General features: G+C 43.2%; 1 protein-coding gene across 1 annotated transcript; it reads left to right on the top strand.

Annotated features, from left to right (window-relative positions):
- Positions 1-5,237: 5,237 nt before the first annotated feature.
- Positions 5,238-20,874, top strand: LOC118578774 (epidermal retinol dehydrogenase 2). The gene is made up of 6 exons (XM_036179973.1): positions 5,238-5,578; positions 10,247-10,378; positions 12,774-12,873; positions 15,361-15,505; positions 16,805-16,930; positions 20,558-20,874. The coding sequence occupies exons 1-6, from the start codon at positions 5,246-5,248 to the stop codon at positions 20,649-20,651; spliced, it is 930 nt and encodes a 309-aa protein (XP_036035866.1). The 5' UTR covers positions 5,238-5,245; the 3' UTR covers positions 20,652-20,874.
- The last annotated feature ends 225 nt before the right edge of the window (positions 20,875-21,099 follow it).

Below are 21,099 nucleotides of genomic sequence, written 5' to 3'. Positions count from 1 at the left end.
GTAGGGGAAACTCTCATTGAATGTTTATGTTTCTAAATTTTGTATTTTGTGAAGAGTATTTTTCATAGCCTTGAAAACCTCCACTTTATACAATCGTCTAGAAACTACCCCATTTGCACGTAATTCTTAGAATTAAATAATCAAAGACTTTCCTTAATATATTTATTTCCTGGAAGGTAATAGATTCCATGATTCAGAGCAAAAGTCTTTTTCCATCTCTCACTCTCTGAGACCCACTTTCTCGTCTGGAAAGCATCGATAGTGTCTGACTCTCTGGAGAGAACTGGGTCAGAAGGTGTATGCTTTTCAGGTCTTAAGTGTGTGTGTGTGTGTGTGTGTGTGTGTGTGTGTGTGTGTGTGTGTAGGTGTAGGTGTTTGAGAATTACATAACTGACACCCTGTATCCCAATATGAACACCCTCTTCTTTCTCAAAATATCTATTTGAAAGGAAATTATCTTTAGTATGTGTTTATCCAATCCAAGAAACTCAGACTGCACTGAGGCCATATTTTAATACATCAATTAGCTCATGAAATGGTTTCCATCATAAACTGTCCATTTCTTTCTCTTGCAGGGGGACTCTGTTCAGGAGCCCTCTCTTAGCTTTCAGGGTAGCAACCAAGCCTCTGGTCCCCCACCATCAAGTCAAAGCAGAGCCTTTACCACCTTTCAGGCTTCCGGCTGCTTCACCTGTATCTGCAATGCACCCATATTACCCACATCTGTATTTTGTATGGATGAAATTTCTAATAATGTTCCATTGCTTCCATGAGGTCTATCCCTAATGTCTGGCTAGAGAGAAGGGTGACATCCCAGGATTCTGCTCAGAGGAGCCATGAAATTGATGGAAAGCTGGTGTTTTTCAGTGTCCATTGATCCAGGCCCATCAGCCAGCTTCTCTCCAAACCTCAGTCCACCATCATTCCTAGGTAGTGCTCACCTGTCCACCCTGGTCTGTTCTCCCTTTACAGCACCTCCAAGCCCCAACAGCCTGCCACTTCTTCCTCCTCCCCAGGCTACCTGCTTGCCCTTTTTCATGGCCCCTGAGGGGCATCTGAGATGACTCCTCACTATACAATCATTAATGGTCTCCACACTCCTTAGAAACTCTTCAATTCCCCAGAGAAATGTCTGAATGATGATGGCTAACTTAACAGCCATTTCCACACCCCTGTCCCACAAGAAAGCCACCCAAACCTTTCTCTGCCTTTGCCAGGCAAATTTCTAAACACTTAGAACACAGCCAAGGCTTTCCCTGCTCCTGCTTTTCAAGGCTTTTTCTTCTTGCCCAAGCCTGTCCCAGATAAAGCCTGGCTACGGTTGTACTCCTCTGGGCCTTGCCCACTTGCTCTGTCCCTTCCCACTCTTGAAATTTACATCCAGACCCAAGCTGGTTCTTGCTTCCGGTTTTTCCTGTTCACTGTGAAAACTAGGGTTTCACCCATGAAACCCTACTCTCTATCATAAGCATTTCGTTGGTAAGGTGCTGACATCGGATCTCTCACTAATTTTATTGACTTAGCTTGTTTTCTTGATTGTTATAATATAGCTATGTTTTGTTGGGGGTCTTTGTACACAAGCAATGTCCTAGAAACAGGTCATAGTGCATACTGACACTTACCCTATTTTTATTTCTCAACCCCATCTTGTTCAAACAAACTCTCTCTCCCTTGGCCACCTGCCTGAGCCACAGGCACCCCAGCCACCACCCACCTACTTCCTGGCAGATCCCCAGCTCACACCCACGTTCCTTACAGACACCCGAGACTTTAGGTTCCTAGTGGCGGAATCAGACAGCGTTGGAGAATTTCGCGTCTGTGCCCTGAGCTGCACTTTGTTTTGTCCCGAAACCCTGTGAAACTTGCTTGAGCTTGCAAACACACCTGATGCTGGGAAGCCTCTTACCACTGACTCTGCCCTTTTCAAACCAGAGATTCTGTTTTAACAATCCTGCATCCCTCCTGGGACTGGGACATTTTAAAAGGGATGGGCAGTACTGGGGCACACATCCAGTCTCCACTATCCAGTTACCACCTGCAGGACTACGGACCCACGCGGTGCGCTGAGTCGTGCGTTCGCGGCCCCACCCCCGCGGGAGTCCCGCCCTTGGGTTTGGGCTCCAGCCTGCACCAGGATAAACACGGGAACCTCGAACCTCCTTGAGCTGCGAGCCAGGGACCTGGGTGCCTGAGGCCTGCGAAGTCAGCTTCTCCGTGGTGGCCAGAGAGGGAGCTGTGTGCGAGGTGAGTTGTAGAGATCCCAGAGTCCGGGGCTGCTCTTAGAGAGGTGGCAAAAGCCGCAGGGTGAGAGTTTAACCCAGGGGAACCTCAGCCACTGTCAGGGACTAGCACCAAGCCCAAGACAGCAACTTGTCCGCTCCCAGCGCAGGGCAGCAGTGTACCAGACAAATCCCTCAGGTGTGAACTGCTGGCTGCTTCCGAAGAGTAGATGCCTACTTGGCCCTTGTTCGTGCATTCTGCCCAGGCCTGCACATCCACAACCTCCTCCCTTCAACCTCTAATTCACCCCTTTCAGGAGCTGTGGTTGTAAGTCTGTCTGCCCAGACCATCTGCTCCCTGCAATCAGGGCAGTATTGCTGCCATAGGGATCCTGGGCTTGAGATCAAGTGTCCTGGGCTTACTTTGTGCCTAGTTAGCTCAGCTTTCGGACTGGGGATGAAGACGCCAAGTTTTCAGCCTGATTAAATGGAATGCACTTGTAGCTTCCTAAGAAAGAATCATTACGATAAACTTGAGGTGTGCATTCACTTTTTGTTTGTTAGTGTACTTACTATAATCACCTTTCAAGGGTATAGCCAGAGAACATTGATCCATTTGTTCCCAGAGAATTTCTATGCTGTCTCGGGGCCACAGTTCCAGGTGAAGCATTCATGTCCTGAATATGCCACCTTCTGGAGACTGAGAAAGAGATGGGGCGATAATGTGAATAAAAGCCAGCCAGCTCCTCTGCATTGCATTCCCTAAATGGCATCTGGGTGCAGGCTGATGCCTACCTTTATTTCTTCTTAATTTGCCAAAATGGATTTGAAGACTAATAGTTGATTGTGCTGTTCCTATTCACACCTGCAGCCCCCAACATTAGCTTCTTAGAGAAGACTGAGATACCAGCAATGAGATAGTTCTGAGCAGAGTTGCCAGGTAAGACCCTGACAGATGTAGTGTTCCATTCCGAATATTACAGTCTCTGTCCTCACTGTGTGTGAGCACACAGAAGACACCCTAATTGGGGACTACTACATGCTACCAGGTTCCTAGGTACCTAGAACACATCTGCCAAGGCAGGGGAAAGCTGGGTCTTATTTCAGGGTTTGCATCACCCTGACACTTCTCCTCAGGGCTAGAGACCACTGAGGAGAGCTGTCTTCTGGCAGGAGATTGCATGACGTTGTGCCAGAAAGGGGGCACAGTGGCCTGGCTGGGTCACCTGCTGTGTGTTTTCTAATGGGGAGAATAATGGAAGTGAGATGCTGCTGTGTAGGAAGCATGGCCAGAGTGTCCCTTTACTATGTGCATAATTTGACATACACCCTGACAGGGCCACAGGTACACACCCTGTGACTGCATATTAAAACGGAAGTCTTCCTTCAAGACATTACTGATTGCCTTGGTGGCCTGATCAATCATCCAAAAGTTACTCTGGAAATAAATCAGAACAAATCTGGCAGAGGAATTAGAGTTGTTGCCTCCAAAGTATAGTAAAGCCCACTGTTGAACCACAGATTAGTACCTCAGTCCCCTCCCAAGAGCATTATTAACCCCTGAAAAGCCCCAGATGCCCAGATCAAGCCCACCTCAAGACACACCAAGTTATTGCCCTAGTCTCTGATTCCTACTGCCTATCCTTGGGAAGAGTGCTCCCCAGCAATCTTTCCTTCTTGCTTCTTTCCAATCTGGATCAAGTCTCCCACCATTCAGAACTTTTCTTTATAACACTCCTGCTTGTGATTAATTCAAAGATGTGCTTTCCGTCTGTTTCTTCACCTAGAACAGTTAAGAGTCCCAGTGCTGAAGTAATGAGAAACCACGTTACGGCTCCAGAGCACAGAGAACCAACTGAAGCTGATAAGCATAACCTGGACCCAGCCTAGCCTTATACTAGCACGATGGCCTTGGCAGATCACGTATACATTCTCTTATCTGTCTAATCTGTAGAATAAGCACCAGAAACTAGTTTCAGACATGCCAACTTTGTGTTAAACCTTTATTATCCCATGTGCTAAACCCTCTTAGCCAGCCAGCAAAATGAAGGCCTACTATGGTCTGTCTTTCTATCTCTGGAAGTCTATACCTGCATCTGAACTTCTCGATGGTATATCCCTCTCAGAGAAGACCTTTACCCCATCACAATACCTGCTGCATGCTTTTTTGGTGATCTGCACTATGAATCCAAGAAAACTGGTACCAGCTATCTGAGCCAGAGCTAGGATAAGTCATGGAGCATTCTCACTGCAGGTACAGAACTTCCCTAAGACCCACGCCTGGTAAGGAGGAGAGAGAGAGGTCCAGAAAGACATAGGATGGCCTCAAGACTTACAGAGGCAGAGAAGGCATCCAAATCTGTCTCACCAAATCTTACAAGTGAAGGGGAGCTGACTGAATGGGGCACTCAGCCTTGGGAAGGGACTTGGGGTGTTGATGGAAAGCCAGTCACTTCTCTTCAAATACTTCATGCAGATAGGATTTTACAATTTCCTCTTTTGCTTTTTTGCTGATAGAAGTTACCTGCTAGGCAAGTATACTTATACCGAACTAAATCCTTAGTCTTCAACTCTTCAATTGCATCACTAAATAAAAGAATTGTACTGCAAATGAGAAAGAAGAAACCTAAAAGGAGACAAAAATGTAATACCATAAGAGTTATATCCTACACATCACGATGAGACAGAGTCGTTGAATATTGCATCAGGATGAGTAGTTAGCAAGGCAAAGGTTGACTAGGAAGAAATACTGGCATGCCCCTTGGCATAAGTTTGGATGCAGTGGTTCTAGCTGCCACTTAACAAGCATTGTTGTTATGTGTGACACATAACTGGCATGCAGTTCTGAATGGGACTGGAGAGGGTAGGTGAAAGTTGTACCAGATATCATACACTGCTGTATTCCTGCCTGTCCCTGAGTTCAGTGTCAGCTACCAGAAAGAACATTTGCATCACATTCTCAGTACTTTCCTTTAGAATGGGGAACTGAAGAAACTTTCTCTTACTTTAAAGGTATTGGCCAGAACATGTCTTCCAACCTGGAATCAGCAAAGGACATGCTTGTTTTCTTAGGGAAGTCACTGTTTAGTATTTTGGAGGCCCTATTTTTTCAACTTATCCCAAAGCCAAAAAAGAATGTTGCTGGTGAAATAGTTCTCATAACAGGAGCTGGGAGTGGACTCGGAAGGCTCTTAGCCTTGCAGTTTGCCCGCCTGGGATCAGTGCTCGTTCTCTGGGATGTGAATAAGGAGGCAAACGAGAAGACTCTACAGCTAGCTCGGGAAGCAGGAGCTGCCAGAGTGCATGCCTACACCTGTGACTGCAGCCAAAGGGAAGAAGTGTACAGAGTGGCTGACCAGGTACATCTTGGGGTTTTCATTGCTTTTTGTGGGTTGTGAGAATCCTATGCAATTACATTGGCATGCATCAGTTTTGTTCATTGGCCTCTCTGTCTTAGCACCTTCCAATTGTCTTCAATATCCCTCTACTTTAAAAATAATCTGAGGGAATAGAAGTTAGGAATTTTTCATCCTTATTGCACGCAAAATGTTTCGCAAAAAAAAAAAACCTGCATTAGCATGTCATAGCACTACAAAGCAAATCATTACCCCCCTTCGAAAAGAAGAACAATGAATTCATGTAGGCATGTAGTTTACTTTAGGAATAGAGCTGACAGTTAACAAAGGTGTAGCTAGGACTTGAATTTCTTGATTCCTGTGTGGATCATACCCCTACCACATGCCAACTGTGTTACTGTAGTGTAAGAAGGAGCAAGATGTGGAAGCATCATTCTTTAAGGGATCAGAAACAGATGTCAAACACTTTGCCCAAGATCAAATAGTTAGAATATGTGCACTCTATTTAGTCTAAGTTAAATTCAGGCTGTGTGCACCCTCTCTCTGTGGCTTCCATTAGAATATGTGTTTTTCACAGGTAATGATAAGAAAATAAGAATTCCCATCCTGAGAACATTTATTTGGTTTTGGTGGTAGTTGGGCTTGAACCCAGGGCCTTGGTGCTTACACTAGCACTGAATTACACCCAAATCCTCTAAATCAGTGGTTCTCAACATGTGGGTCATGGCCCACATGTTTTAGGGGTGGAACAACCCTTTCATAGGGGTTGCATATCAGATATCCTAAATATCAGATAGTTATGTGATAGATATATGATTCAAAACAGTAACAAAATTGCAGTTGTGAAGCAACAAAAATAATTTTATGATTGATAGTCACCAATATTTTTGGTTGGTCTCAGCATTAAGGAGGTAGAGAACCACTGTGTTAAAGGGTCTCAGCAGTAGAAAGGTTGAGAACCACTGCTCTAAATGCATCTTTGATAATAACATAATGGACTTCTAAAGTTTTAGGAAACTGAAACTCCAGCATATTGGCAAAGAGGCTGTTACTTCATCAAGGGACAGTTTTGTCCCTCATAAGAACTTCTGTGTCCTTATATTCACAGTAGGTTACATATGCCACATCCTTATATCCACACTGGGATGCATATACCATGCACTACTCTCCCAGGCCAACTAGAGGACTTTAGTGTTGCCCAAGTTAGTGAAAAGGGAGAACCCAAGCCAGCTTGCTCCAACAACCTTTCTACTTACTATCTTTCTTACCACTAATTCCAATTATAGGCTATTTGATGCTGTCTGAGGATCCAAACCTGATAAACTCACCCGGGCTTAAACTCATCTGGGACCACAACCCAAGTGCAGCCAACTGGCCAGCTGCACCTGTTTACCTATGAAGCACCTATCACCTAACATGTTGACTTGTACTAACTACAAACAACTTCCCTAGCCAGAGTTCAGTCATCATGAGTCTATACTCATACACTGAAGACCTTCACCTTTATGGCAAATTAATACAGGGTTCTATAAATAATTACCTGTAGTGATATATTGTGTACTCCAATAAAGCTTACCTGGGGATCAGAAGATAGAGCCAGCCATTAAATTAGACAGAGGTCAGGCAGTGGTGGCACACACCTATCACTCAGGAGGCAGAGATCCATCTGGATCTCTGGGAGTTCAAGGCCACACTGGGCTGGCTACATGAGAGAAACAGAACCAGACAGTGGTGACACATGCCTTTAATCCCAGGAAGAAATATAGCTGGACTCAGAAAGGTATATAAGGTGTGAGGAAACAGGAACTCACTCTCTTGGGGCTGAGGATTTCATAGAGGTAAGAACATGACTGGCTGTTCTGCTTCTCTGATTTTTCAGCTTTCAATATCTGGCTCTGGTTTTTTTATTAATAAGACTGTTTAGCAACTTTATGCTACAATTACCTCCCTGTCTCCTAAATATGGAACTGCCTGTCCAGCGGCTTGACTTCTGAAATGCCCACCATGCCATATTTGCACTTGTTTGCCTCTTGTCACTTTGCGGTCTTGAGAGCTGTTGACAATGCGGTCCTCTGCATTTAGGAGAAACGACCTGACTCACAAACTCACGTTCCACTTCTCAGTCCAGACAGCAGGGGACTAAGATGTTTTAAGGCATGTTCCCAGAAGAACAACCAGGGAGGAGAATCTGAAGTGATCCCTAGTGTTTGCTCTCTGATCAGTCTTGAGTGGCTGGGGTGCTTCATGGGACATCTGGGTGACTGGTTATTTCAAACAGTAAAACACAAACAGGCTGGGGCTATGTAATTTTCATGTACCCCTGATGTAGCACTAAGGGATCCTAGCTATGTGTTCAGTGACTGTGGCCTTCAGACAGTCAGACACAATCAGTTTGGTTTATCATATCTCTGGCTGAATAGCCTCTTCTCAAGTTAAAGAAAGAAATGAAAGAAGAAAAGAAGGAAACAAAGAAAGGAAGGAAGGAAGGAAGGAAGGAAGGAAGGAAGGGAGGGAGAGAGGGACGGAGGGAAGCAGGGAGAGAGGAAGGAAGGACGGAAGGAAGGAAGGAAGGAAGGAAGGAAGGACAGACAGACTAACATCTTGAATTTCATTTGTAGTATCTGAAAATTTCTTAAAATTAATAACTGATTTCCAAAATCATGGACTAGCAGAATCAGACATTTCTTGCTGTCTTCTAGCACTAAGTAGGGGATGGGAAACCTATGCTGTTGGGGAATTCACATTAGCCATCCTGGAGGTGTAGAGTAAGATACAGCATGATTGACAACCCAGGGCCTTCCAGCGGGTTCCTTTTTACATCCCAAATCTCTTTATGAAGTTTTTGACATTTGCTCCTTGTGAGGCAATCTAATTTCTAATCTTGACTGCTATTCAAGTTGAATTTGATGAACTACTAGCCAGTTTCCCAAGCAGACATATATAAATATTTTTTTCCCAATGCTTTATCTGAAAACAGGCACAAAACATAGGTTCCCACTGTTCCTGTGTCCACAGACCTAGTCAACTAAGGTAAATGCACAGCCATGTCACCCTGCTGCTGAACCTGGGACTTCCACAACAGCAGTTTCCACATTTTCTCAGTGATATGTCCTCATCGGCACCATTCTGTGGTACTGTGGTTCATCTTACACCATCCATCCTGTCAGGTGCACACACACACACACACACACACACACACACACACACACACACACATTCATACACACATGCACACACACATACATGTGTGTATTGGTGGAAGTATTAAGGCAACTCCACATAGTTGAAAGGGAGGTTTATTTGGGGGTTCTACTTACAACAAGTAAAGGGATAGGTTACAGGGTCCAGGAGAGGTGAAGTGCAGTCCAGTGGTGTTCTCTGGAGAACTCTGTTCGATCTACCTCCAACATCCAGGATCCAGGAACCAAGGGAGCCAGCACATCCAGATCTTGGGTGTTAATGGCTTGTGTCTCAGCCCCACCTTGGAGGTGTGACAGTTACCAGAAGCCTCAATGGGGGTAATACTTCCAGGTCAAAGCTGGAACAGCTACCCACTACATGTATATACACACCCATATACACAGACATGTACAAACACATATACACATGAACACACATATACATGCATACATATACATACACAAGCACACACATGGACACACACAGCTAGAGATACAAGAGGAACTACTGTGAACCTCCTTTGTGAACACATGGTAGCTACTATGGGTAATTCTTTCTTGATGGTGGGGTCAAGACTGCTAGTGTATGGTCTAAACTGCATTGATGAATTCAGAACACAACAGAGAATATAAGGATAGAACCAGCTTTGTCATCATCCTGGAAAGGCTCCAAGGAACCAAGATGACTAACTGAAGGCTTGTTAGAGGGGAGGGGTCCACTGTTACACCTGGAGCCCTTCGTTTTAAAGTAACAGTGACCCAATGCTGTTTCAAGCTGGTATTTCAGCAACAAATATAACTCACAGATATTGTTCCTAAAAGTTTAAGGTGGTGAGAAAAAAGCCATTCTGCTGAGGAAAACAAGACAGGCAGATACTAATCTGCCTTGTCTTCAAGATATATATATTATCTTTTTTTTTTCCCCCATTGGCTCCTGCCTCCTCCCCTACCTCTGTGTATGCCAGGATGGGGTCTGTATGCTATTTGGTTATAATAAAGCTGTTCTTATATCTATCACTTGACTAAAATGATGTGCTACCAGCCAGAACACAAAGCAAGGTTACTAGACATGGGCAGTAAGACAAGCTCAGAGTGGAGAAGGAAAGTGGATTTCAGCATTCAAGTCTGTACTGGAGAGGAGCATGAAGTGCAGTGTGGGCTTAGAGATCCAGTGCAGTAGGGACTCTGCAAAGAGCACATGGATCGAGCCTAAAGGATGGATCAAGAATATATAAATAGCTGGGCGGCGGCGGTGGTGATGAATGCCTTTAATCCCAGCACTCGGGAGGCAGAGCCAGGAGGATCTCTATAAGTTTGAGGCCAGCCTGGTCTACAGAGAGATCCAGGACAGGTACCAAAACTACACAGAGAAACCTTGTCTTGAAAAACCAAAAAAGCAAAAGAAAAAGAAAAGAATATATAAATATAAATATTGGAAAAGAGATCATATACAGAATCACTAGTTTGATGGTGGTGTTCTTGTTCAATTCAGGTTAAAAAAGAAGTTGGTGATGTCTCTATCCTCATCAACAATGCTGGCATTGTAACAGGCAAGAAGTTCCTCGACTGCCCTGATGACCTCATGGAAAAGTCACTTGATGTCAATTTCAAAGCACATTTATGGGTGATTTTTTTTTATTCTTACACAAAATGCAAACTTACTCTGGTGTTCAAAGTATTTTTCTCTTGTTCTGTAGCAGTATTATCAATCTCTAAATAAAACACACATCTTAATCATGGGGGAGGTTAGGAATCCACACAGGTCCTTACACGGCCTAAGGTTAGGAATCCTCACAGGTCCTTACACAGCCTGTGGAAGCACTGAGCTTCATCTCAGCTTGTCATCTTAATTTGGATCTGTCCACTCAGTTGTTCCCTCTTGATCCAACCTGGCCTTACAGCTCCCAGAAACTCTACTCAGTGACAGAGCTGTCCTTCAAAGGCAGAACTGTCCTTGTCATTGAGCTACCTTTCATTGATCACCAGCAAATGTCAGGGACTGGCCCACAAGTCTTACATGCACAGTCAGCTTCCATATCTGCCAATTTCACATCTAAGTATCCAACAAATCACAGATTTAAAACAGTTTTTAAAATAGTGTGTCTGTGCCAAACATGTGTAGACTTTCCTTACGATCAGTCTTAAGTAACACACTTTATTTCCAGCTTCACATTGTCCTGGATATCATATCATCTAGAGGTGGTTTAAAGTATAACAAGGATGTGTCTGGTTCTTTATGAGTACTTCACTAGTTTTTAAAGAATTTGAGCATCCATGAAGTTTACCATCTACAGGAGTTCCTGAGCCTGACTCTTTCTTAACAAAGGGGATGACTATATTTCTTGTAGCAAGTTGGAGAGGTATTTGCAAGGGACCACAGAACTTAAAATAATTTTTTTCAAGAATAGGTAGTAAGCACCGGGCAGTGGTAGCTCACGCCTTTAATCCCAGCACTCAGAAGGCAGAGGCAGGTGGATCTCTGTGAGTTCGAGGCCAGCCTGGTCTACAAAGTGAGTTCCAGGAAAGGCACAAAGCTACACAGAGAAACCCTGTCTCGAAAAACTAAATATATATATATATGTAGTAAGTAAATTATTTTGGCATGACTAGGGTAATTTATAATTTGCCTATGCAAGGACACTTTTGGAAGTGAAAGTAACATTATTAATGAGCAAGCATTAATCAGGCATGTCCTGGGCAAACCAAGACCTTACTCAGTACCTACCTGGAGAAAGCATAGGTTTTCTCAGTATGTACCAGATGTCACCATCACAAAGGGACTCAGCCCTGACTTTCATAGTACTGCACCCAGGCCCAGAGGGTAAATTTTCCTGTCTTTGCCTGTGACCAACCATTTCCCACACCCACAGTCCGCACCTCTTTCTGTGGCCTCTTCCTGCCTCTCTGTTACCCAGTTGGTTTCAGTCCTGCTCACAACTCAGCTTTCCCTAAACGAGACTTTCTTGAGAGGGCTTGCTGAAGATCACCCTCCCTTCTTCTCACGTCTTCCCCAGCTCTCCTTCAGGCGCTTTGACTCATGTTTGAAGCTTTTATGCTTTCTGTCTCCACTTCCCTACAGTATAGCGGTGCTGCTGCCATTCTTGATGTCCTGCAAAATCTTCAGGAGAAAAATGGGAAGATCCAGATGTTAGTAACTACTGTGTCCCCATTGAAGCTACTTCATTTGTGCTGTGTGTATGTGTGTGTGTGTGTGTGTGTGTGTGTGTGTGTGTGTGTGTACGCAGCAAATGCTCACAGACTTGCTTCTTGAACCTAGAACTCATTTTCTTAACCTCCTTGTCTGTATCTGTGGTTGATCTCTGCTTATTGCCCAAGCATTGGGCATTGCTCTTCCTGTACCACCTTTCTCCAGGTTCCCAGTAAAAAAAAAAAGTGAAGATATTCTGTATGACTGAGACACAGCCTAAGCACCCATTGTCTAAAACATATTTTACTTTATGAATTAGTATTAATGTAAAAGACCACCATTCAAAGAAGCATAGACTGGTTTAAAACAAAGTTCTTTCTCTATGGAAGCAGGATGTCTTGTGAACTGTATTCAGGAAAAGTTTTTAAATCATAATTAAGCCAAGAAAGGCAACAAAATGTACACCTGAGCAATGACATGATAGGTCCTTGTGGGTTCGTGGTTACGGCTGTCAACAATTCAGATTCTCCTGCACCATGTTGATTGTGGTCTCAGTGTTGTACATATGTATACATGCACAACATCATATATTGTATTAGTGAGTATTATATGTATAATATGTTATATAATACATATAGAAACAAAGCATTAATGAGGGTAAACTGTTTTTAATATTGTTGACAATGTCATGATGAGATAATGGTTTAATGGTATAAAATACTCTTTAATGTGTGCTTAGGTTCTCATATCCAGTGCCTTTAGATAATTTCATTAGCTTAAAAACAGTTTTAATTACAGTACCCATATACACATCTGAGAAAAGCATAGAGTGTGCTGTTAGGTATTAAATGCTTCCCTTTGCTCTTCTTAGACATATAAAGCCTTCCTGCCTGCCATGATTGCTAACAACCATGGCCATTTGGTTTGCATTTCAAGTTCAGCTGGACTAATTGGAGTAAATGGGCTGGCAGGTAAGAGAATTCCTGACAACCTTAACTTGCAGAATACCACTAAGTCACTAACATTTACTCATGTCCTAATACTAAAAAGGTCAATGAACTAACGGTCTGGTCAGGAAGGTAAATGAGGATTCTTTGTGTAGCAGAACTGCTGTCAGCTGGACTGACATCAACCTGGACTATGTGCTTTGTAGTCATGTGGTCTCGTGCAGCCCTATATAAGAGAAGGGAGATGGGGAGAGAGGAAGAAAGCTCACCAATGCAGTTGGGTGCACAGAGATCAAATTCACTGTTGCAGGGTGCTAAGGAGCCCACCAGCCTTCTCCTGAGCATCCATTAACTGGTCTCTAACTGTGAACCTACAGAATTTGGAAAGTAATGGAACCTCCTCACTTTTCCACTGGCTAAACGCCTGTGTGACAATCAGTCTCAGCTCTCTTCTCATACCCAGCTGATTTGATAACCCCAATAGGCAGATGACGAAGAGGTGACTAAGATCTCTAGTCACTAAGAAGGCCTAACTTGGGCTGGAGAGATGACTCAGAGGTTAACAGCACTCACTGGTGGTTCTTCCAGAAGTCCTGAGTTCAATTCCCAGCAACCACATGGTGGCTCACAATCATCCGTAATGAGATCTGGCGCCCTCTTCTGGCCTGCAGACATACATGTAGGCAGAACATTGTACATAATAAATAAATAAATCTTTAAGGAAAAAAAAGAAGGCCTAGCTTGGGACAGGGACCTTCTCCAGGAGTCTGCCTCACATTGTGTGTGCCAGGCAAAGACACTCACCTTCTCCAGGAGTATGGTTTAAAATGGTTTTAAATTTCACACTGACATTATCTGTACCTGTGTGCAAAACTGCCAGTTTGTTTTGTTTTGTTTTGTTTTGTTTTAAGCTTTGGCATTACTGGGAGGTTGTAGAACTGTTAGAGTATATGGCCTGGTGGAAGGGAGTTTGGAGGCCACTGAGAGTATGCCCATGGAGGGGAAAAGGGGAAACTGAGGTGGCTTCTTCCTGTCACTGTCTTTGTCTCTCAACTGCCATGAGGTAAGCTGGTTTCCTCTGTCACATACCCATGCTTGAGGATATCGCCTTACCTTGGTCCAAAGGCAACAAAACCAAGTAACCATGAAGAAAAGCCTTAAAGCTGTAAGCCACAGTAAAGCCTTCCTCTTTTCAGGCTGATTATCTCAAGCACTTGTCACAGGGTGGGGAGCTAGCAGAATCCTGATCCTGGCGGGGTGGGGGAGGAGTAGTGGGGGGGTGACTATGGCAGCTTCGTCTTGTGTTTCAGAAGCTCCTTATACTGGCAATATGAGGTTTATGGTTGGAAGGACATTTATTTCTGAGTACCACAGACCATGCTGAGCTGTCTTGCTTAGATCCCCGTATTATTTACTATTGTGTGTATTTTGTATGTATTTGTACTTCCTGAAGTTGAGTTACTTGAAATAAGGACTGACCATCCTATATCCTGTTTAATAGTTTGACATAGGCTCAACATAGTATTGACTTGTCAGTGAATCTAGAAGTATGGTCTAGAAGAGCATTCAGCAGCCTTTCTCATCTCGGAGTCCACTTGTCTGCTAGCATATTATTTCAATGGCCCATGTTCCTACTTACTACACATTCTTCCCCATACACTCATTCTGAAATGATTGTCACATCTTCTGTCACAATTAGTATTGTGAGTTATTTTAATGTAATGCCATTTAAAAACTTGACAATACAAATAGAAATATTATGCATCTGGTTCTAGATCACTACAAGAAAGCAAGTCGTGTAACATTTTTGGTTATTCCAAGTCTATAAAAGTTATATGTATATCATTCTGTAATCTCTTAAAGGTACCATGCCACTATAGCTTTAAAAAATTCTGTGCATACCTTATTTTAAAATAAAAGTTATTTAGTTAGGATTACTATTACTGTGATGAAACACTATGACCAAAGCAACTTGAAGAGGAAGTGGTTTATTTGACTTATACTTCATCATCACTGTTCATCATTGAAGGACATTAGTACAGGAACTCAAACAGAGCAGGAACCTGGAGGCAGGAACTGATGTAGAGGCCATGGAGGGGTGCTGCTTACTGGCTTGCTCATCATGGTTTGCTCAACCTGCTTTCTCATAAAACCCAGGACCTCCAACTCTGGGATATCACCACCCACAATGTATGGACCCTTCCCCATTGATCACTAATTAAGAAAATGCCCTTGTGTGGTGTTATTGAGGCATTTTCTCAGTTGAGGCTCCCTCCTCTCCAATAACTCTAGCTGTGTCAAGTTTACGTAAAACTAGCCAGCACAACAAACTGCTAAAAGTTGATACTAATGATCACCTGAGCAATTGGAAAGATGGAGGCCGACTTGCTCAGTGCAAGGCTGTTGTTAATCTTTGAATCATACAGAGCTCAGTCACTGAGCTCCATGATGACACAGAATGCTAGGAGACCACGCAGACATGTACACTTCAGCTCCCTCCCTCTCTTCCAGACTATTGTGCTAGTAAATTCGCAGCCCTTGGATTCGCTGAATCTATGTTTGTCGAAACATTTGCTGAAAAACAAATGGGGATCAAAACTACAATTGTGTGCCCATTCTTCATAAAAACTGGAATGTTTGAAGGTTGCACTACTAAGTAAGTACGTCTTTTGATTTTAAACTGACTGTCTGCCCATCCAATTTGATTCTTTTCTTGGAGTTGCTTGCATCTTTTTCTAAAATATTTTCTGATCCACAAGTGGTTTCTGAATTAATTGTCTCCCACACATGTATTTAAGGTGCTGAATGAAACATGCAGTTTATCATCAGTGTCCAACTAGTACACATTCTGTGGTCCTTGCTCTGCTTTTCTGTTTCCTGTCCTGACCAGGGTCCCTCTCTGCACCCAATGCCTGACCCCAGGTAAACTAGAACTCATTAAAGAAAAACAGCTCCAGGATTCTTTAAAAGAGCACCACATGTCTGGATTAACAACAGAATTCCTCAAATAATACCATGCACATACATTAACACAGAAAGGTCTTACACATAGCACTACAGCTCAAGAGCCAGGGTGGAGGGAGGCTTATGGCCACCTTCTTGTCGTCAGTGAGACCTTGATTTGTTTGTTTGTTTGTTTGTTTGTTTGTTTTTGTTTTGATGATTCTATATTTTTATTTATTTATTTTATTAAGAGATTTTTCTATTTGTTTTACATATCAACCACAGATTCCCCAGTCCTCCCTCCTCCCACTCCCAAGCCTCCCTCCTCCATTCCCACCTCCTCCAAATCAAGGTCTCCCCTGGGGAGTCAGCAGAGCCTGGTACATTCAGCTGAGGCAGATCCAAGCCCCTCCTCCCTGCACCAAGGCTGAGCAAAGTGTCTCAGCATAGGCACTTGGTTCCAAAAAGCCAGCTCATACACTAAAGACAGGTCCTGATAGTCAGTGAGACCTTGTTTGCCAAGGGAAAAAAAGGGAGGAAAAGACAGAGGGAAGGTCCACCTCTGCTGTGGCTCTTTCCATAAGGGCATTAATCTCATTCACAAGGGCTCTACTCCCGTGACTTAATTATTTTCCAAGATCCAACTCCTGATCCAGATCCATCATGCGGAGATTAGGCTTAAGTGTAATTTGAGGGGGACAAGTTCAGGCCCTTACAGACACAGAGACCCAATTTTGCACCTTATGAACAGAGCCCAGTTTGTTTCCACTGACTCACTATACTCTTAGACTATTTAATAAAGTTTTAGATGGCTATTTGTAACATGAATATATTAATTACAATGTGTTTCCATTTCACATTATAGTTGTGTTTTTACTACTCTGACAATAAGTGAGTAAATATAGAAATAGATGGGGATTGAGAGAGAAAGAGGTATGTCTTATAAATTCTTTATTCCTAACCTTAAGGAATGATTTTTTTTAATTAATTTGAGTTTTTTGTCTTGCCTTAGGTGTCCTACTCTGTTACCAATTCTGGACCCAGAATATGCAGTCAGAAAAATAATTGAAGCTATTCTGCAGGAGAAGCTATACTTATATATGCCCAAGTTTTTGTACTTCATAATGTTCTTAAAAAGGTAATGGCATCATCCTCCATGTTTCTCTGTGTGCCAATCACCAGATTATTCCAGGTCCTACCAGGAAGAGCCACTGAGCAAATACGAGTTAAATTAATGGATTTTTAAAGGAAAATCTTCTCCATACTGGTTTTCATCTCTATGACCCTTTATTGACACAGTCTCAAATGTATCCAGTTGCAATGCCCAGCACAACAATTCCAGACCCTCTCTAACAGCTTAGTATTATTGTCAAAAATTAATGGGCTTACAAAATGATCTCTGGATAGATTTAAAAGTTACTTGCTTTTTGCTTAGTAAAGACATTCTTACAGACATCATGAAATGATGTGTCAGCATAGATACGGGATCTGTGCTTTCGCAAGTGCAGTCAGCCAGATGCCTTAGGAATCTGCAATATTGGTAAAACTGGCAATTGCTATTAAATTTTTTAGCAAGATAGTTAAAGAACTTGAGAAGAAAAAATCTTAAAACCAGGCAAAACAGGGGTAGGTATAAGTCAGTAGTAGAGTGCTTGCCTGGCATATACAAGGTTCTGGGTTTGATTTCCTGCACCAAAAAGAAAGAAGGAAAAGAAGAAAGGAATGAGAGAGAAAGGGGGAGGGGGAGGGAGGGAAAGTGGGAAGGAAGAAGAAAAGAAGGAAGGATGAAGGAAAGGAAAGGAAGCAAGAAAAAAGAAAGAAAGGAAGGGAAGAAGTGAAAGAAGGAAGGAAATAAATAGAAGGAAGGAAGGAAGAAGGTAAGGTGAAAGGAAAGACGCAAATGATGGAGAGATAGGGAAGGAAATATAGAGAAGATAGGGAAGGAAGGAAGGAAGGAAAGAAGGGAGAGATGAAAGTAGGTATGAAGTAAAAAGAAAAAACAGGAAGGAAGGAGAGAGGGAGGAATTAAAGAACAGAGGAAAGAAGGATGGAAGGAAGGAGAAAGAAATAGGAGGAAAAGGAAAGGAAGGAAAGAAGAAAGGGAAGGAGGGAGGGAAGGAGGGAAGGAAGGCGGGAGGGAAGGAAGGAGGGGGGGAAGGAGAGCATCATTGCCTACTCCCTATGCCCTAGTGCCGGCTGCTGCTGAACTGCTGAGTCCACTGCTCATTCCTAGTCTCTCAGTTCAGTTTCAATGATGCCTCATGTGTTTGCTCCTCCCCTCACCGGGACCACACCTTTACAAAGAACACACTCCATGGCCAGCCACCACTTTCTGTTGAGTTGAATTGGTTTCTTCTGTGTCTCTTGTTACTTCTCTCTTAGTCCACCAATTCTGCTCCCTATGACAATGACAGTTCTTCAAATGTTTGAGTGTAGACATTATTCTTCAAGTTTGTCACATGACTAACAGTCACAGAACTGCTTTTCCCATTGTGCAGTGAAACAGAAATCATTCTTACACTCTTTCCCTTTCCACACTTCTCTACATAGGAGGGATCCCTGCAGCTGACAGGCTGTAGTAGGCCACACAAGGGGTCTCTGTAGCAGGAACCTTAACAGTTCTTTTTCATAAAAACAAACCTGGAGCCAGGTATTGGGGTGAATGCTGGATCAGAGAAGCAGAACAAGCCACAGCTTCCTCACCTCGCCAATTCCTCAGGTGATCCTGTCTCCTCAGACTAGATGCCTCTCAGCTGAACTGTGCTGCTCAAAAGCCTAAAAGCTTAACCAGGCAGTTCCTGGTTTTCACATCTTATATACCTTTCTGCTTTCTGCCATCACTTCCTGGGATTAAAGGCTCACTTCATGGGAGTAAAGCTGTGTGTCACCATGCCTGACTGATTCCAGTGTGGCTTTAAACTCACAGAGATCTGGATGGATCTCTGCCTCCCAAGTGATAGGATTAAAGGTGTGTGTGCCACTATATTTCTGGCCTCTATATCTAGTGGCTGTTCTGTTCTCTGACCCCAGATAAGTTTATTAGGGTACACAATATTTTGGGGAACACAATATCACCACAGGTCTCTGAGTAGCAATCTGAAACCCAGGGTTATGATTCTGCTCTTTATCAAGTCTATCATGTTTACATGCCTTGTGTTCTCCAGGCTCAGTTGCCTTGTCCACAATGATCATCTTTGGTTGTGCATACAGATTAGCTTTTTTTTCTTTTATTCTGAATAATTGTAGAAGTTATATTAATTTATGGCATACCCATTCTGGGACATGTTTTGGGAAAGGACTAGATCATTCTGGAGAAGTAGAAGAAAAACAGGCTCACAAAACACTCCTTCAAACATGTAGAGAGCAGTGTATGAACCACTCACCATTCAAGGATCTGGGGTTACATAAAAGAACAAGACACAAAGCAACCCCCATCAAGATAGAAATTGTCTTCTCAGAGATAGATGTCAGGTGAGAAAACAAAAGGATATGAAAACATAGACTATGTAGGCAGGCTGTCTCACACCCATGGCACTAGCATTGGGGAAGTTGACCAAAGAGGAATGTTGAGTCTGCAGTGAACCTGCACTGCAGAGTGAGACCCTGTCTCAAGACCCTCCCCCCACCAGAAGAATCTATCCTGGGCATCATGAGTACCATACATAAATATTAAGCCAGAAAGGAGAATCTCAGAGCTGCAGTGACAAAGGGGAGCTTTAAGTACGAATGGAAAACTCCTCAGTATGTTAACAATTTACCAGAGCCCTGGAGCTGTGGTGACACAGACCACTTGGAAGCCTTGGTGTGCCAAACAGAGGAGTGGGCACAGATCCTTTCCCTCACCCCAGCCCTAAAACAAAGCTCAGGTTTTCTGCATCTGCTTGCCAGTTTACTCACTCTGAAATGTTAGGTGTCATGGTCAACAGGGGCAGAGTGCTAGATGGTGGTCAGGGGTCTCTGTGGGTCTTCCCAGGCACAGATGGGGATGGAAGGGATAAACATCTTAGTTTGGTTGGCCAGATGTGAAAGGATCCTTTGCATCTCCCCATGGTCTGCTGTGCATGATTGATTGGAAAATAAAACACTGATTGGCCAGTAGCCAGGCAGGAAGTATAGGCGGGACTAACAGAGAGGAGAATTGAGAAACAGGAAGGCAGGAGGGGTCACTGCCAGCCACTGCCATGAAAAGTGAGATGTAAGGTACCAGTAAGCCACAAGCCATGTGGCAAAGTATAGATTAATAGAAATGGGCTGAATATAAGAGTAAGAGCTAGACAATGGTAGGCCTGAGCTAATGGCCAAGCAGTTTAAATAATATAAGCGTCTGTGTATTTATTTTATAAGTGGGCTGTCAGACTGACAGGGCTTGGCGGGGGCTGGAGAGAAGGTCTTAGGAAGAAGGACACTCTCAGTTTATATCTGAGGACATGGAGCTATACAAGCTGGTAAATCACCTAAGCTGGTATTGGTGCCAGAGCCCAGTCTCCAGGCAGATCTACCTACTCCAAACATGTGTCGACAATCCCAGTACTCTAAAGTGCATCTTCAGAGTACACACAGTACTCTAAATTGGTGATATTTTGGAAACCAAAATAAGTGAACAACTGAATGTCCTAAGCAGTGCATGAGACCTTTGAGCCCAAGCCTGCATGATGAATACATGAACAAGTGACTTCATCTGCAAAAATGACAATCCTCAGCTGACCTAGCAAAGATGTTTTCACAGATGATAACCAAAAAACATTTACTCTTGTGCTCTTTTTAGCTTCTTGCCTATTGAGACAGGAATACTTATAGCTGACTATCTGGGAGTCTTTCATGTGATGGATGGCTTCACTGGTCAAAAGAAGAAAGCTTAAAGAGAAGTTCCATGCCCGATGTCATCTGATACCCATGGCTACAGCAGGCTTCTTTCAAAGAAGAAAGGTGATTATCTGTCTGACCGAACCCAAAGACGAGTACCACCTTTGTTCTTCTATAAACCAGAATGTCCCTCTGATGTCTTTTAAATGCAATGCATCCTTTTTTGTTGAGTATTTTTGTTGTTGTTGTTCATTGTTTGGAAAATAAAACTGACCCTTTTGTCATTTCTATTTCAACAATTATGTCAGTGAAACTGTATACCCACAAACAACAGAAACAGACTCAGCAAGTTCTACTTATATATATTTGTGCATGCACATATATGTGTATGTAACAAACATAAAGAAAATGAGGCTATGTGAGGGGTGATGTGAGAAAGGTTGCAGGGGAGTAACTGGGAAGGGCTAGAGGAAGGAAAAGTAGGGGAGGGGTGTTTCAGTTACA

This window comes from Onychomys torridus, chromosome 2 (assembly GCF_903995425.1).
Source record: "Onychomys torridus chromosome 2, mOncTor1.1, whole genome shotgun sequence".
Taxonomy (NCBI): domain Eukaryota; kingdom Metazoa; phylum Chordata; class Mammalia; order Rodentia; family Cricetidae; genus Onychomys; species Onychomys torridus.
This window is presented reverse-complemented; position numbering and strand designations above follow the sequence as displayed.

What these genes read in the sequence shown, in the direction of transcription:
- LOC118578774 (XM_036179973.1), top strand. Translation starts at nt 5,246, where the DNA reads ATGTCTTCCAACCTGGAATCAGCAAAGGACATGCTTGTTTTCTTAGGG. An exon ending in TGGAGTAAATGGGCTGGCAG is followed by an intron (nt 12,874 to 15,360) that starts GTAAGAGAATTC and finishes CCTCTCTTCCAG; the next exon opens with ACTATTGTGCTAGTAAATTC. An exon ending in TTTGAAGGTTGCACTACTAA is followed by an intron (nt 15,506 to 16,804) that starts GTAAGTACGTCT and finishes GTCTTGCCTTAG; the next exon opens with GTGTCCTACTCTGTTACCAA.